Here is a 16838-nt window from a genome sequence, read left to right as displayed (position 1 = left end):
AATTCTGTGGTCCGAAACCCCCACCATCGCATTAAGCGTTCCAGTATCATTATATTTCAGTCTATCATGATTTCAGTGATCTTATGTAATCTCTATCATTGACTGAAGATTATATATCCTCAGTCAACAATCTCTATGAAGGCTAGAGGTAAGAAGTGTCTCATGTGGATTGTCAATTAAAAAAGTGTCCACCAAAAAGCGACAAATAGTGTTCAACAAGTAATCAGAATGGCGTAAATAAGTAATCAGAGTCAATCTGATGAGCGCTTTTTTTTTAAATGTGAAACTTTTCCGCAGCGCCATCTTGATTGTACTCTATTTCGTGGATACTTTGCTATACGTATCCGACGGAGGCCGCTCGCGTCGCGTGATCTACCTGGAATGCTTGGCATTGTATGGCATTGGCATTTTGCTTGCACGCTTAGATCCGGAGGCTGTGCAAGTAGCAGTTACCAGCGTTTACCAGAAACCGGTATCACCTGACAATTGTCAAATTTCCTAACCAACAGTACGAGGCAGAAGACCTGTTCCGCACCACTCCTGTAAAACACAACAATGGTCGATTACAGCAAGTGGAAAAACATAGAGGTGAGTCTTATCGTAATTCAAAGGCTCCAGTAGACGAGGCCGAGCGGACAAGAGAATCTTGGAAGGTTCGAGAAACCGCAGATGCGAATCTGAATCTTAGATAAATGCGATGTTTGCCAATATCGGTTTATTGAGTCAGGAATTTTCCATCGCGCAATTCTTATCGAAGCACAAAATTCAAGCCCTTTCACCAGTTTCCTAGCTTTGAATTTGACAATTAAATGATATTTACACTTCTTGCGTGTACATGAATTAGATTATAAGTGAATTTTTTGTTGAATGAACAAAAAGTGAATTATAAAATTATTTTGCCGAGCTTTGTTCGTTATACCTACTTATAATTCTTTCGTATTTCTTAGATATCTGATGACGAAGATGACACCCATCCCAATATCGATACTCCGTCACTGTTTAGGTGGCGGCATCAGGCTAGATTGGAAAGGATGCAGGAACAAAGAGCAGAACAGGAGAAGCATGAAAGAGAAAAAGAGGAGTAAGACAGTTTCCTGCTAGTAAGACTTGTCAAATTACATAGAATGGTTTGATTTGTCCATTCCTGTTGAAAACTTAGGCATGTTTAAAGGTGTATGAAAAATATTGTGAAAAATGATACACGTGTTGCAGAATTGCGCGAAAGTTGAAAGAGGCGGAGGAAAAGTTGAGCAAGGTAGAAAAGGGTGAGGAAAAGGACCAGCAAGACCTGACATCTGTTAAAAAGGCATTGGAAGAGCTTAAAATGAAAGAGTCTGAAATATTGCACAAGGAAGAAGAATTAAAGAAGAAGGAAAAGTTACAACCTTGGAATGTGGATACAATTGCCCAACCAGGTTTTACAAAGACGGTGATAAATACAAAGCCAGCTAGAAAGGAAGATGAGAGTAACTTGCCAGATGAAGAGAAAGAGAACAGGATGAAGCAGTTTGTTAAGCGTAATGAAAAAACTTTGAAGGAATTTGGTATGCTGCGGAGGTATGACGATAGTAAGAAATATCTCCAGGACCACCCAGATTTGGTTTGCGAAAATACGGCGAATTACTTGGTCATTTGGTGTATCAACTTGGAAATGGAAGAGGTTTGTATACACAAAAAATGTCGATTTATAACAAATTCTTGTATCTTAAATTTGTAGACTGTTTCAAATTCTTTAAATCGCATAGTTATTCACGATGGCCAAAAATGAAACATTCTATAGAATTTATTTTACCTTATGATTAGTACAGTTAAAGAAAGAAAATGAAGAAATGATAATATGCCGATATAGATGTCACGTTACCATTTGAGTAGAAAGTTAATCCATTATCCACAAGTCAAAATACTCGTAGAGTCCCATACAGTCAAATCGGAAAAAACACAAGTTTGTGCTATGACTGTATCGTTATTAGCGATTTTGTCAATTTTTCTCCTGAAATACACGTGTGAGGTGAAATTCTCAGGATCTTTTCCTCATTTGTTTTCTGGCTTATAAAAACTAAAATCGCTGCTTCTTGTTTGTGAACTTATTACCTATGAATTTATTCCTATTGTTGCAGAAACACGACCTAATGGAGCATGTAGCTCACCAGTGCATTTGCATGCAGTATATTCTTGAACTCTCCAAGCAGCTAGATGTCGACCCACGTGCCTGTGTCGGATCTTTCTTCAGTCGTATACAAATCGCTGAGGTTGAATATAAAAATTCCTTTGATGACGAACTGAAGTCCTTTAAGGAAAGGATTCGCAAGAGAGCGGCAGAAAAAGTAGCTGAGGCACTAAAAGAAGCCGAAGAGGAAGAAAGAAAGAGTCGCCTTGGTCCTGGAGGTCTAGATCCGGTCCAAGTGTTTCAAGAACTTCCTGAGGTTGGTGTTTAAACTCCATATCTACCCCGTGTTTGAAACCTCCCCTACTTGTTTATCTACTACTTATTGCTGATTGCTGACTGGTCTCAATTATCTTCTCCCCTACCTGTTTATCTACTAATTATTCTTAATTGCTGACTGTTGTTCGCAATTTTCTCTTACAAAGTTACTGTTTGTATAATCAGCTCTCAGGATCTTGCTGAGCTCTCACTCTGTATTTCAGGCCTTACAAAAGTGCTTTGAGGCACAGGATATACCGTTGTTGCAACAGACGATAGCATCAATGCCAGAAGAGGAAGCAAGATACCACATGAAACGATGCATCGATAGCGGACTATGGGTCCCAGATGCAAAGGCTGCTAAAGAACAACAGGAAGAAGAAGAAGCCATCGGAACTCCAGACCCTGAATAATAATATTTAGCATAAATTGACGAAAAATTATTACTCGAATTATTTTTCGTTCAATACAACATGCACTTATACTCAATTGTAATGTATTACATAACTGGGTATTACTTATGTTGCTGTTTTGTCGAAAAACTGATCATTCGTTGCAGAAGAATAATAATCATATTGGTCATGTTGACTAAATGTCAGTCAGATCATATGAAAAGAGTCTTTGAGATTATTGTTCTGATTTATTGGAAGAACTGACAATACAGTGGTGTTACGTCAAATTCAAGACGAAAAGTAAACTAGACATTCTCCATTGCGTATAATGTCTTTTTGCTGTAAAACTGCCGTTTTTTTTTATCCTTACAAGTGAAAAAAAATGATTATTATGATTATTGTCATTGTTGTTGTTAATGTTGCTGCCGCCATAGCTGCTACATATTACATTCATCGTCGACGCTTCAACGATTCACAATTTCAAGAACAATATGACTGACAGGGGAGATTTCAGTGTCATTCTACTCTGTATAAAATTAGAAAATAATAAACCCTGTAAATACATGCCGATTCTTAAAGTGCAACATCTTATCCTTTAATGAATACTTAGATTCAAAATATAGAATAGTGGCCTATCAATTGAATTGAAAAAACTTACAAATTAATTGACAAAATTTTGACCATTCGTCAAGGAAACTACTTTTTAACCAATCAGCGAGCCTAAAATCACTGGTTCGTGGGATAAAAAAAATTCTGAGTAGCCATCGCTGCCCAGTGGTTCTGATAGAGTAAAACCACGGTCTTACAGTCAGTCTGGGCACTCCGGCTGTAAAACGGTGCTCGAAAATGAAGCCGATATTGTGAATTTTCGCCGCTAGCGCTAGTGAAGGAGAGGACTACTTAGTACGCATACACCGGCCTCGGAGATTGCAGCGCTCCGTTCTTTGGTGCACAAATTGAGAAACACAGGCTCAAGACGGTCACGCTGCGTTACATAGGAAGGGGCTTGGAGTACCCAGACCTGCTATAAGACCGCGAGTGAAACATTAAAGGAGACGCGTGCGTGTGTGTGGTGTTACGTGTGCATGCCTGTGTGTTGGGGTTAAGCGTCGGAGTGAATTGTAAATTTTTTCTTTTCAAACCGCAATTTGAGGAAGCCTTATCATGTCTACGAAAGTAAGAACAAAGCAAGAAAAAACCGGCGGTAAGTGATCCACGTCCTTACAATGAACAATCAGACCATTGAAAAGCGAGGACTAACGAAATGCATAGATTATGTATGTAGGTTATGTTTGTTTTTTGCCACATACTGTTTCATGTCATGATCTGTCATAGCGGAACTTATGTGACAACTTGATACAATTTGTTCAAATCGTTACATTATGTTCGACATATTTTGCAATAATACTGTCACGTGATAGTTACTGTGACAAATCTTTATTTCAGAGGTGGTCGCTTACAGTGAGGGAGCGGTTAGAAATAATTCAGCTGTCGTCGAATACTGCAGGATATCCATGGCTGCGTTATCTGGAAGTACGGCTGGACTCTTGGGTCTGACTGGACTCTATGGTTTTGGATTTTATATATTCGCTGTAGTCGGGTTATGGGTAAGATACAGTCGCTCTTATTGAATTCCTTTGAACCTTGTACTCGTCGCTGTATTTACAATGTATTCATAAATCTCTTTTAACACCGTGTGTTTTTACGTTTATTTTCACAGGCGCTGCTTATGATGAAAACTGGTGGGCAATGGAAAAAGTATTTCATAAGTAGACAAAGTTTGCTAACAAATGGATTTTTTGGTGGGCTATTTGTATCCTTTACACTATGTGACTCACAGAGCTGGTCGCAAGTCGTATTTACTTGCATTCCATATTTTTTTTTTATTTCAAAATTTTAGGTATTCTTTGAAATTTCATTTAAATTATGCACTGTATAATTCAATGAGTGAGTGGGATGAATCTCATGTTACTTCAGATAATTGTAAAAACTGTACGTGTTTGTAAATTTTCTTCATTTTATTCCATACTTTGCAGCTCATGAATTTGATAGAAATTTAGAGTATAGTATAACAATCGGCCTATTAAGATAAAGACTATCCAATTTTCTCATATTATCGGAGAGAATCTTTCTGAGAGTCGTCACTTGCTGCCAGCCCTGATATTATAAATTTTCATAATTTGATGTCAATACCATCAATCAATTGTAATTAGTTTCCTTAATATAGCTGGTTCAACTGTTGCTGTTACAGACGTACGTGTTGTTCTGGACGTATCCTTTTAAGTTAAATCATTCCAGTATCTCATACGAGTATTAAATTGGTAATACGATTCTTAACTACATAATGTAGATTCCTTTTCGGCATGGTGCATGTCTACTGAGGGGAGGGAATACTCAGTATTTGAAACTTGCTGAAATTCACAACTGTGCAACAAATTGCAATTATTATTTATAATAAGTGTAATTTTTTATTGTAAATGTTTTCACATTTAAATGTATTTACACCGTTACTCTTCACCTACTTAGGACTGGTGTCGCTTACACCTGAGTATCAAGTATACGACGAACTTAATGTTAACACAATTAGAAATTCTTGATGCTCATGTGAATTTTGTACAGGGTGCATGCAATAAACCAAAGTACTATGCGAAATCTTTGATTTTGGAAGATAATTAATTAGGGAAGTTAAAGATCTCGTTATCTGTTTCTATAATACTATATACTTGAAAGAGAATTTTATCGCTAATGTAATATTGATTAATTTACATATGGATCTCCACACTTCCTGCAGAATCGAGGAGTAAACCTTTGGAGGAAAAAATTTCTTCGGTTCCCGGAGAAATTCCAGTTTCAAGGTTGTCCAATTTTCTCTCCACATCCATTTTCTCCAGTTCCGTCTTACTGAGATGGTAAACGATTCCTGCACCATAACCATCACCCAGGACATTGATGGATGTCCTTATTCGATCCCTTTAATTGCAATAACAGAGAGTGATATGAATATTGCTTTGAACCCTGTTATATCACAGGGTGGCCACCCGTCTGGAAAACCGGGAAATGTCAGGGAATTTTTTGGTTGATCAGGGACTTTTTATAGAACTCACGGATTTCAAAAGCTTTGTCCATAAAATTGAGATGCTATCACCGCATCGCCACAATTTTTCTACTCTTCTTATTGACGATTATAAGCTTAGTTGTTGATTGTCACATGAATTCAGTAGTACGAGCAGACATCGGTTTGATTTATCTATGGCCGTCATTACGTGTGGAGACGCAAGTTCACCGACGCCTAATAGTCTAGAAAAAACGAAGCCTCAGGTTTTTGGCAATAACTCAAAAAGTAAAAGCGCTAGCGAAAATTTTAAAAAGATTCTTAAAGAGGAGGAAATTTCCAATAAAAAAGTACAAGCATCTGGGATTCCATCTTCAGTATTGGTAATTTTAATTTAACGCTGAACATAGGGCTCTGCGCAGCTGTTACGGCATAGACGCGCTGCGTCTAGAGAGTACACCGCATAAAATAATTGTTTTGCTGTATTAAATATCAATTTAAAAATTTTGATAAATTGTGGTGTATTCTTAACGCTTAAAAGAAAAATGTCCCGTTGGAAAAAAAATTTTAAGTCTATTTTTCAAAAAGTTACACATTCGTTAATTAGTCATAATTCTTCGAACCTCGATTTTCATTGCAAACAGCATAAATGTTCAAATAATAGCTCTAAAAATATTTCGCTTCTTGGAGCCCCTTCTTAAATATATACTTAACAAGACCAAGCAAATGGAAATTTTCATTTTTTGTCAACTTTCAAAAATCATAATGAACGGAACGAACAACTTTTAAAAACTTTTAAACTTTAATATATTTGACCATACTTTACCTAGGTTAATATAGTTTTTAGTGATTTCTGCACAAATTGTGCATCAAAATGTTAGGGAAAAATAATGATTTTAGTCAGGGAAAACTGAGAAATGTCAGGGAATTCCGTGAGCAGAATTGAGTGGCCACCCTGTATCAGTTTATTTTTCTAGGCTTTGGACTTACAGTATCCAGTCGACGGTAAAGAGCAGAGATACGTCATCGGTTGGTAGCCCGAGGGCTGTAAGGACGAGGAGCATTGTTATCAAGGCAGAACTGGGTATACTCGCAGCACCAACACTTGCTAAAGTTGCCGTTATGCTGGAAATTTTCACAAGATTGGTCACACGTCAGTCAGTGAATAAAAATACACTTATAAATGAATTAAATTTCCAACGCACCTCACTGTGATTATTTCCCCCATACCTAATGGGATGCCATTCATTTGTGCGATGAATATCGCGGCCACAGCTTCGTACAGTGCCGTGCCATCCATGTTGACAGTGGCGCCTACAGATACCACGAACCGAGTGACTCTTGGATCAATTTTGTTGTTTTCCTCCAGACAGCGAAACGTCACAGGCAGTGTTGCTGCGCTGTGAAAACAAAGACCGCAGATAATTATGCAGAATAAGTACAGGCGCAGTGTAAAGTGAGGTCTTATTCTATACCTGGATGCTGTTCCAAGTGCTGTGACCCACGCTTGCATCATACCCCGGAAGAACACAGCTGGATTGGAGCGTGTAAACAACCAAAATATCAGTGGAAGTGTGACTACTGCATGTATTATCAGAGCCACGATAACTGTGGCCATGTAGAGACCGAGCATCTCTGCTGTTGCTGATAAATTCTCTATCGACATGATTTTCCCAGCTATGAGACACGCGATACCGAATGGCGAGTACCTGCCACATCATAATCATTTACACTATTCTTAATTGGTAAATCTACAGTAACTATCAGCAGTTTGATACACCTGTCTCACCACATAACAGCCCCCACTAGTTTCATTGTTATCTCATTGAGGACAACAAAGAAATCTACCATTAGCCGACCCTTAGCTCCCATCTGACCAGCGAGAAGCCCAAATGCAAGGCAGAACATTATCATTCCCATAACGTTAGTACCATCCCTGTACACCAATGTTGGCTTGAATACGCGATTCTTGCCAAACTTCTTTTTTAGATGCGGATCAAAAATCATGGAACTTTCTTCTTTGTAAATTGTCTGCGCTTGTTGGAAGCAAGCTTGTATGAGGTTCTCCGGCACCATATTCCTACATTTTTATATTTAGCAAATGTGATTACAGATGTTGACTTACATATTGTCAATTTAATGATGTTATTTACCTCAATATATCCAATATAGCATCCAGGGTTGATATTTTAGTCACGACATTAGCCTCTAGCTTTGGAATACTGGTTCTGATGCTGGGATCGCCTGGATTTATCATCAGGACCATTACTATGCCAACAATTGTGGCCAGGAAAGTCGTACCCATGTAATAGGATAGCACTCTAAAACCCATTCGTCCAGAACTCTTGGCATCGAGTTGGGCCATACCTACAGGATAATGATTACCAAGTACCTATGCATGTGTATTCTGTTATCTATTGAGTTGAAAATATTTTAAAAGACTGTCTGAGAGCATGATTTGTGCAAGTGAAAATTATCAAGAGTCGCAGTAAAATTGGTGTTTTGTTTGAAAACGAAAATTATATTTACGATGTATCTGTTACCAGCTATCAGCGACGATACTATCAATGGCAAAATGAACATCTTCAGAAGTCTCATCAAAATCTCTCCTGGAAAACTAACAATCATTATAGACGGCGGTGAAAAATTAGCCAAGCGGCCGAGAAATCCAAATGCAAGGCCGAACAGGATTCCAGCAATGGTAAGGACCAGGAGCATGTTTTTGCTAGTCCATTCCACTACCTGCGTAATTGAAAAAAAGAGGTAAAGAAGCCTCAAACATGCACTGCAAGTTGTCGGACTATCATTGAAATAATAAATTTTTTGCCGCGTCTCATAGATGGTGCAGAATATCAGTACTTACCACTTGCAACCTGTCGAGAGGTCCTCGTCCGGATTCACGTCGATCATTGCCACCACTGTCTGTGTCGTCGCAGTAATTATTTTGTAAATCGTCCTCGGTGCTCTTCGTCTGTACTTCGATGTCTCTGATATGGGGTCTAAAACCACGTAATAGTTACACACGGTATGTATATACAATGCATAAAAGTCGTCTTGAAGAAAGAAGAGACTATGCAGAATAGTAAATATACGAATTGATTTCCTGCAATTAGACTGAAGTAAAGATATTTTTGTGTCACTTACACAGTCTTATTCTCTGCGTTATCATTTTTTGGGTCACCGTTGTTCTCTATTTCCACAGATGTCATGACAGCGTAGTTTTAAACCTGCTTTAATTCGATGGTTTAACGAGATTTGGAAATCATTGCTACTAATTCTGTGATGACAAATATTGCTGGGACGAACATTTCGGCTCTTCTTCAATCGGTAAAAACTTATCATAAATTCTGAGCCAAAGAACACAAACTTCAAACTACAGCAGTATAACAATAATCTTTTGAAGTGGCGAATAGTACGCTCAAATGATCGGAGAACAAGAAATAGTCGCTACTGGTTACCCACGCAAGTGGAACCAGTTCTTCCATGAGCTGGATATTAATTTTATTTGCAACGCAAATGGGTTACTCGACACTTTGATTGGCAGTCAAGTACTTTAACGCAAAGGCAAAAAATACCTGGTGGTCGTACAGAACAATCAGGTCTTGGTAATTTGGAATGGTATTAAATTCTTCTCCACTTATGTTGAACTGTTACCCAAACTAGAGCACAATCCTTGTTACTAACATCTAGAATTTCTTCGCACTGTTTAAGTTTATCACTGACTGAATAATGCACTCCCCAACCAGGGTCTGATTATAGTAGGAGAAGAGCCGGTGGTTGGACTGGGTAAGGGGAATTCATACACCAGATAAACGACGGGAATCACTGCAGGAAGTCGGTGCTCATCGCGAAGAGTTCCCGGCCACCTGCTATCCCTCTTTTCCCTGCCGGACGAGGTATTCACAGTCTTCACCAAAGCTGCACTGTAATAAGCTTCGGTCTCTCAGGAATTCGTTTTGCGAATATAAATACGCATCGGCTTATCACCTGCCTTTTCAGGAATGGTCTAAAACGACGCATCTTCTGCGGACTCTGGAGGCTTTCGGAATTCTTATTTCTTAGAGACAATATTTTTTTTTAAATCATTTTAGGACGATCTACATCAGTACGAACCATGATCACAATAGTTATTCATTAGCTATAATATCACCGTTATTCCATCCTCTTTGTCTCAATTGATGCGACCAAGTGGTCCTTTACATTGGCACGCTTGCAAAGCGTTTCTCTTTATATGTGCTAAACTCGTGGAATTGAAAGATTGCTCTTCAAGCGTCTATAGTTGCTAATGTATGCATATTCGTATCTGTTCTATTGCACTGCACAAGTTGTTAATGATAGGTAAGAGCTGCAGAGTTTTGAAGAAAGACGTCGACTCTTGTGACATTACGTGTATCCTTGAAATTTATGTCCGAATTAAATTTTTTACGAAATACTATAATCATAAGTTCCTATCAAAACAATAATACTTGTTGAAATAAAATAAAATACATAAATTTGTTCAACATTATCAAGTGAAATGTATCGATTGGTACGCGTAATGCGTAAATTTCCGTATCGTACATGTGATTGACTACATTATTGCAAAGCATGTTGCCGCGTTTATTACATAGTGTGTAAATATCCTGTCTAGCTCTATACTTGCGCGAACCGCTTATTGCACATAATTACAGACCCTACATGTGACCTGGTTATTTGTTCTAATTGATGTAGTGTAAAAAAAAAAATTCCGTGCTCCACGTCGCCGGCATAATTTTTCGCCATTTATATTTCTACGCCTGCAGCATAACGTACGCATTGTTTACGCGCCATGCGTATTGCTTATCCGCAGGCGAATTGAGGTCGTACAATTCACGATGCCGGTTGACGAGTTGCCGAATGGTCTTTCTGATATACTAAATTTGTGGGTGATCTCGTTGCGGCAAATTAATAAGGGGAAGAGGCTATGCTTCTCCCCAAGTACTGGACCACTTGCATACTTTTAGATACAAATTTGTTCCTAGAATTGAATATAACCTGGTGTTACTTTTTTGTCATAAAAATGCGGCACACTGACCCAACAAGCATAGTCTTAGTTGTACTAATTTCTTGTTGTCACTATCTGGATCTTTCATTATGACTTGACGCGGCATATTCGGCACTCGGACTGATCTCACTATATTTAATCGTTACTCAGCATTCGGTATTTGGTAGAAATATGTCACATGTGTGTTCAGTATCGTAACGGACATCGGACGGATGTACCGAAATCGCAAATTGCGTCTCAGAATTTTTACTTTACAAACAATGTAATATTGCAGGTTGTAGAAATTTCAATTCACTTTCAATTATAATTTGAAACTGATCTTCGAACATTCAAGATCAAGATTTTTTGAATAATCGGCCTAACATGAATGTAATTACATTTTTATTAACGGTTGGCGTGGTTTCTGCCAATCCCAGTATACCCTGGTGGAACATCAAAGCTGCTCAAGAACAAGGGTATGTTCAATTTGTAATTGTAAGCCAAATGCTTTGTTGTTAAATCATTCGCCGATTTAATAATATCCTCGCATATAATTTACAAATAATTCATGAACATGATGCGTAGAACTTTTTAAGTACTGATCATTTACCGACAAATACGAACTTGTATTACTAACGCGTTCCCAAATAATTCCTTCAACTCCCACTTGGCAGTTTCATTATTTTTTCTGTCAGAATTTATTTCTTACTTGTAAATGCAAATGCATAAGTCCAGAATATAATTTTGTTTCCTCAAACATCCTGCGTTCTGTATTTTCATTTACTTATAATTGACGTGACGTGTTCCATGTACGTCACTCGGTGCCGGGCTAATGAACGTTTCAAATTTATTCATTATTTAATACATTACTAAAACTAATGCGGGCTGCTAGGACAAGAGCCGCTATAACAATGGCGTGATGGAATACATGATTGTCAGTAATCGTGACATTATTTATCGCTGAAAGCCTCGAGGGGTCATTTGCCGATTTCAGGTCGTCTTGGTGTACGCCGCATACTTATACGCATAATCGTCAGCGACCGTGTATTTTATTCTAACTCAAATGTGCGGACAATTTTTTTTCACAATTTGGAGGTGATAAAATGCCTGTGAAAACCATGTTAAGAGCGCAAATTCGCTTCTTCTTTCACGAAATCGTACTGAGATGCACTAGCGTATATAACATATACCTTGCATAATTCCTTACTAGCTCTGATTATTTTACTCTTCTAAATTGATTCAACCTTCACCAGCTATCCGTGTATGTATGCTGCAGCAATAATATACAAGCATCGGAGTTGTGGCGACCCATTTTTCGTACACATAATGGTACTGATTTCAGACAGGGATCAAGTCGGAAGAAAATATACTTGAGATAAGGTTCTCTCGGTTCATCAAATGCGAACAGATAATGGTTCTGAATCATTTACGTAATGGTGTCAAAATCTTTCGACATATCGAACAAATTGTTGTATACGTGCAAGGCTTGGATTACCTTGATTTTTTCTGTTTTGGTTTAAATTTTCGAATTATAGCTAGAAATATTTTCGACATTCATCATTCAGCAGTTTATGTGTTTTCGTCCACACTTATCCCAAAAATTACGATGTACCCTTTGAGAATTTAAATTTTGGCTCAAGTTGTCTTCTCTGAAACGGCAGGTGAGAAAGAAAATTCAATTGCAAAATTTCAAAAATCTGATAAAGCCGTATTAATTTACAAGTAAAACCAATTTTCATCCTACCTTTTCTTCAATTTGTATTAAACTGAAATATTGTGCACCGTAAATCAGCCGGCATTTACAGGTATCTTTGGATTTATTAGGTAAATGTTACCGTAATTGCTCTTTTTTTTGATCCTGGCTTGTTCTGTATTAGCTAATATTATTACATATTTAATGAAACAGTAACTAGCTTAACATGCCGATGAAAATTAATAACTTGTAGATGTTGAAAATTTCAGACCGAACGTTTGCGTCGTGGAACAAGTTCCTGGTACCAATAGGAACTATTATACCGAGTGCAAGTATTGGCGACCAAGAACAATCTGTGGCAATGAAACGTTAGTATACAGCTATACCTGTAACTCGCGTATTTGACTACATGATTAATCACTTAATAATTGAAATAAGTCGCCTAGGCCGAAAGTATTACTAAAAATATTCAAGAAATTATTCGATGCATCGCCCACGTTTGCTATGCTTGCCCACAACAGTCCTGAATCATCAATCTCAGAGAAAAAACGTCAACGCGTTGCGCGTAGATTATACATATGGAAAAGTGTTTGAGTTTTGATGCGTCACATTGAGGAAGTGGTCTAGTATATCGCAATTTTGCAACACTCATAAGTAGTTGTAATATTAAATATTACATTTCTTAAAAAGATTTATTTTGGATAAAGACATTATTTATTATACTTACACCTATAGAGAACTCCCGTTATGTCATTCTAGATTTTTATAAAACTACTACATTTGTTTTTCGTGAATTAGAGAAGAAGAAATAAAGAGTATGGAACAAATCTTATTTTAATAAATAACATCAGATTTTGAAATTCTCATATTTGAAAACCACAGTGCAGTCCATTTCATTATTTTAAAGAGAAGTCATCCAATAATGCAGGACCGTATAGTTTTCTTGTAAACTGCCAACACAGACACTTTTGCATAAAATTATAAAAAATTGGCCTGGAATCTTATCGACCTCTTGTTATTATTTTCTTCCCAGGATTATCAAGTACGAGTGTTGTGAGGGATATGAGATGGTGCCAGGCCAATTGGGATGTACAGGAGGTAAAGAAATTCGGTGAAATATCTTCATCTGACACATGAAGAATCACATCTCGTACACGAATATGTTTTCAGTATCGCCATTGACGGATGTCGTGGAAACAGCGAGAAATGCTGGTGCTGGAAAGTTTGCGGATTTTTTAGAAAAAACCGGAGTGGCTACGGAACTTACACAAGGACTAACGGTGACGCTATTTGCTCCTAGTGATGAAGCTTTCGACGTACGATATTTTGAAACTCATTACTACTATCATAGTCATACTAAACTGTAATCGCATCATCTTAGGTCCCTCTATATCTCATAAGTAAGATTTGCGAACATAACGACAATTATGTTATACAGTAGACAGTACAACTTCGACACTTTCTAGGCTTATGTTAAAACATACGGAGCCATCAAACCGGAGAAAATCACGTCAGAAAAATACAGAAAACTGGCAATGCACCACTTTGTCGATAGAAAACTTTTGTCTGATCAGTGGGGAGCTGATAAATTAATCGACTCGAAATTATCCAGGCACAAAATACGCATCAACAAATATTCAAACGGCGTAAGATCATAGGAGACCTTAATGTAATACGTTTTATGTTAATCTGTATGTGCACGTATAGGTATGAGATCATTTCTTCAGATGGAGACTGTGAACTGCGAGTTAATTATGCGAAAAAATCAGCAAGCTACGAATGGAGTTGTTCATATCATCGACGGTGTTCTTATACCAGATCGATACAAAAATATGGGCATTGTCGAGGCGATTATTGCTGATGGAAGATTCAATGTACTTGCCAAGGCTCTGAATAATACCAACTCCATCGTCGAACGTATTAAAAACAGTGATGTGCCCCATACGTTCTTTGCGCCAAGTGATGAAGCGTTTCAAAAAATACCATGGAGTCGCTGGAGAAAGATTCTTGAGGACAAGGATACTTTGGAAGGTATAAATTGGTATACCATACTTGATTGATATACACGACATACACGCTTCTTGTTATTGCTACTTTATTAACATTTTTGGATTGTTTCCTTGCTGATTCAGCTTTTCTTGCCAATCATGTAATATCCCACGTTGTTTGCCTCTCTGGAGTTATTTCGGAACATCATGCCAAAACCCTTGGCCCACAGAGACTTACTTTGGATTGTACTTCGCGTGGGCGATCGCTTGAAGGCCAAAGGTTGAGGCAGGACTTTTTGCATGGTCTGGATGGACTTGTTTACCTCATCGACGACGTACTTTTGCCCGACAGAGGTGAGTCAAGTGCTATTGTAATTAGGATTCATGTATTCATGTAAGATTGATTTACCCACTCGCGGTTTTTCGCTTACCTTCAGCCAAAACTGTCACAGAGTTAGCCAAAGACGAAAAGCTCGGTACTTTTATGCAAGTGGTAAAAAATGCTGGATTAGAGGACGCTTTCGAAAATTTTGACTCTTACACTCTGTTGGCACCCTCTGAAGCGGCGATTTATTGTACGTATACGTGATTTGATTTTCTTTTACACTGCCTTTAAATAAATGTTTAATTTATACGTTATAAATTTTTTTTTCTTCTACATTATTTTACACCTTACATTTATGCGTACCATCTGAAATCATCCTGAAACTATTTTTCAGCAGCGATACCTGACGCAGAATTGAAGCACATGGGAACAGATCGCGAAAAGGCGAAGGAATTTGTTCTCAATCATGCTGTTTTTGGCAAACATACCACAGATTCTATTTACGATAATCAGGTGAGACTACAGCTGCATTATATATACACACTCGCATTGTTTGTTTGCACTGATCATCCTTGTTATTGCTAGAGCTACTGCTTTGAGATATTTTGTTTTAAAAATATTTAAAGGTGGTGATGAGTCTTGATGAAAAGACACCACTGCGTTTTCAAGTTTATCGCGGTAGCGTGGGTATCGAGGATGCAGTGATAGAAAAGGCAGACAAACAGGGGAGCAATGGAGTTTTGCACGTGATTAATAAAGTTCTTCGAACCAATAACAATTCACTGGACGATGTGTTAAAAACAAATGGAAATTTCAGGTAGTCAACTTATTAAAAAAGAGCACATTTATTTCTCTGCGTATGACTTCTCCAAAAATTATACCTATATGATTCTAATAATATTTCAGTATTTGGCTACAAGCAATGGACAAACTTCTAGAAATTCAGCCAGCAGAGTTTCAGGAATTCATACGGCCGTCGGAGTCCACCGTAGCCTACACTTACTTTGTGCCGTCAGACAGAGCATTCGAACAGTTGGATCAGGCCAAGCTGGACCGATTGATGAACGATTCCACATATTTAACTAAGGTGAAAATTTCACACGCTGACAATTAATGCATACAAGTAATATGTGTATACCTGTTGGGGTGTTGTAGTAATCGTAAACGCATTACGCTTTTTTTCATGAAACTCGATGTAAATAATTCTGCCTACATTTTATTCGTATAAATATTTTTTATTTTCAGACTTTAAAGAATCACGTTGTGAATAATATGATGGTTTCGGGAGGATTCCAACGAGATCTTCGGTATGCCGTTAAGACAGAGCAGAGCACAGTTGACATAGTAAAAAAAAACGACACAATAATGGTTAGCTGCGACTATTATTCAAAATTCATCGGTCATATTACAAAACGGGTTAATTATCTATATATTTTCAAGATTCCGTAAACTAAAGTTAATTTAATTCCAGGTTAATGACGCCAGAATTATTAGGTGCGATATATTGAGTCGAAACGGAGTTGCACACGAGATAAACAAGGTCCTGCTACCCGAAAATAGTCCGCACTCTCGCCGATACTTGCGAAGAAATCGTGGATCACGACGCGCGGATAGGACACGACTATTATCCTCGCGTTCCGATACTCTACGTGGTCGTGATATTATAACTAACGAACAACAATGAAAACCTATATTTTTACAAGAAATATTATCTATGTAAGGGCATGAATTATGCAACAAAAAAATAAGAATAATTTAGAATAGTTACTAACTTTCTCCTTTCATCTTTGTATTGAAAAAAAAACATCTATCTGTATCTAATAGTGATGCAATGTGAAAGTTGCACGCGTTGCACGCAAATATTGTACCAACATAACAATGCTATTTTCATATTTAAACATTTGAATTTGAAAATTTCGCGCTCAGTCGAATCTGTCACAGAACTTGTCATTTCGAGTTTGCGC

At 37.7% G+C, this 16838-nt stretch overlaps 4 protein-coding genes and 1 long non-coding RNA gene across 13 annotated transcripts; 4 read left to right on the top strand and 1 right to left on the bottom strand.

Moving 5' to 3' along the window:
- The first annotated feature begins 367 nt into the window (after window positions 1-367).
- On the top strand, window positions 368-3389 carry LOC124306246 (hsp90 co-chaperone Cdc37). Its single transcript, XM_046766714.1, has 5 exons — window positions 368-588; window positions 948-1081; window positions 1213-1660; window positions 2118-2423; window positions 2647-3389. The coding sequence occupies exons 1-5, from the start codon at window positions 556-558 to the stop codon at window positions 2833-2835; spliced, it is 1110 nt and encodes a 369-aa protein (XP_046622670.1). The 5' UTR covers window positions 368-555; the 3' UTR covers window positions 2836-3389.
- Window positions 3390-3827: 438 nt separating this feature from the next.
- Window positions 3828-5466, top strand: LOC124306254 (ER membrane protein complex subunit 6). Of its 3 annotated transcripts, none has more exons than XM_046766738.1 (5): window positions 3829-4018; window positions 4261-4421; window positions 4535-4627; window positions 5042-5085; window positions 5165-5466. In XM_046766738.1, the coding sequence occupies exons 1-5, from the start codon at window positions 3979-3981 to the stop codon at window positions 5193-5195; spliced, it is 369 nt and encodes a 122-aa protein (XP_046622694.1). In that variant the 5' UTR covers window positions 3829-3978; the 3' UTR covers window positions 5196-5466. The 3 variants fall into 3 exon arrangements, with proteins under 3 accessions (XP_046622693.1, XP_046622694.1, XP_046622695.1); XM_046766739.1 differs by having other exon boundaries at window positions 3838-4018; window positions 5066-5085; XM_046766737.1 differs by lacking the exon at window positions 5042-5085 and having other exon boundaries at window positions 3828-4018.
- On the bottom strand, window positions 5257-9564 carry LOC124306239 (excitatory amino acid transporter-like). Of its 2 annotated transcripts, XM_046766700.1 has the most exons (10): window positions 9442-9564; window positions 9011-9096; window positions 8730-8865; window positions 8410-8608; window positions 8020-8233; window positions 7656-7946; window positions 7342-7575; window positions 7072-7266; window positions 6857-6991; window positions 5257-5784 (listed from the first exon to the last, which is right to left on the bottom strand). In XM_046766700.1, the coding sequence occupies exons 2-10, from the start codon at window positions 9073-9075 to the stop codon at window positions 5577-5579; spliced, it is 1677 nt and encodes a 558-aa protein (XP_046622656.1). In that variant the 5' UTR covers window positions 9076-9096; window positions 9442-9564; the 3' UTR covers window positions 5257-5576. The 2 variants fall into 2 exon arrangements, 1 of the variants encoding a protein (XP_046622656.1); XR_006908555.1 differs by lacking the exon at window positions 9442-9564 and having other exon boundaries at window positions 5701-5873; window positions 6786-6991; window positions 9011-9138.
- On the top strand, window positions 8143-10298 carry LOC124306256 (uncharacterized). 2 transcript variants are annotated; one of them, XR_006908566.1, is made up of 5 exons: window positions 8143-8266; window positions 8413-8567; window positions 8706-8891; window positions 9069-9791; window positions 9866-10298. It is a non-coding gene; the product is annotated as an uncharacterized LOC124306256 (long non-coding RNA). The 2 variants fall into 2 exon arrangements; XR_006908565.1 differs by lacking the exon at window positions 9866-10298 and having other exon boundaries at window positions 8413-8629; window positions 9069-9424.
- Window positions 10299-10809: 511 nt separating this feature from the next.
- Window positions 10810-16772, top strand: LOC124306235 (transforming growth factor-beta-induced protein ig-h3). Of its 5 annotated transcripts, none has more exons than XM_046766682.1 (13): window positions 10933-11344; window positions 12831-12929; window positions 13595-13659; window positions 13732-13877; window positions 14028-14207; window positions 14289-14592; window positions 14694-14903; window positions 14987-15124; window positions 15272-15387; window positions 15501-15691; window positions 15781-15961; window positions 16120-16242; window positions 16346-16772. In XM_046766682.1, exons 1-13 carry the CDS (start codon window positions 11253-11255, stop codon window positions 16556-16558), a joined length of 2058 nt encoding a protein of 685 aa, XP_046622638.1. In that variant the 5' UTR covers window positions 10933-11252; the 3' UTR covers window positions 16559-16772. The 5 variants fall into 5 exon arrangements, with proteins under 5 accessions (XP_046622640.1, XP_046622638.1, XP_046622637.1 ...); XM_046766681.1 differs by having other exon boundaries at window positions 10935-11344; window positions 15269-15387; XM_046766685.1 differs by lacking the exon at window positions 10933-11344 and adding an exon at window positions 12371-12529 and having other exon boundaries at window positions 15269-15387.
- Window positions 16773-16838: the final 66 nt, after the last annotated feature.

This window comes from Neodiprion virginianus, chromosome 5 (genome assembly GCF_021901495.1).
Source record: "Neodiprion virginianus isolate iyNeoVirg1 chromosome 5, iyNeoVirg1.1, whole genome shotgun sequence".
Taxonomy (NCBI): Eukaryota; Metazoa; Arthropoda; class Insecta; order Hymenoptera; family Diprionidae; genus Neodiprion; species Neodiprion virginianus.
This window is presented reverse-complemented; position numbering and strand designations above follow the sequence as displayed.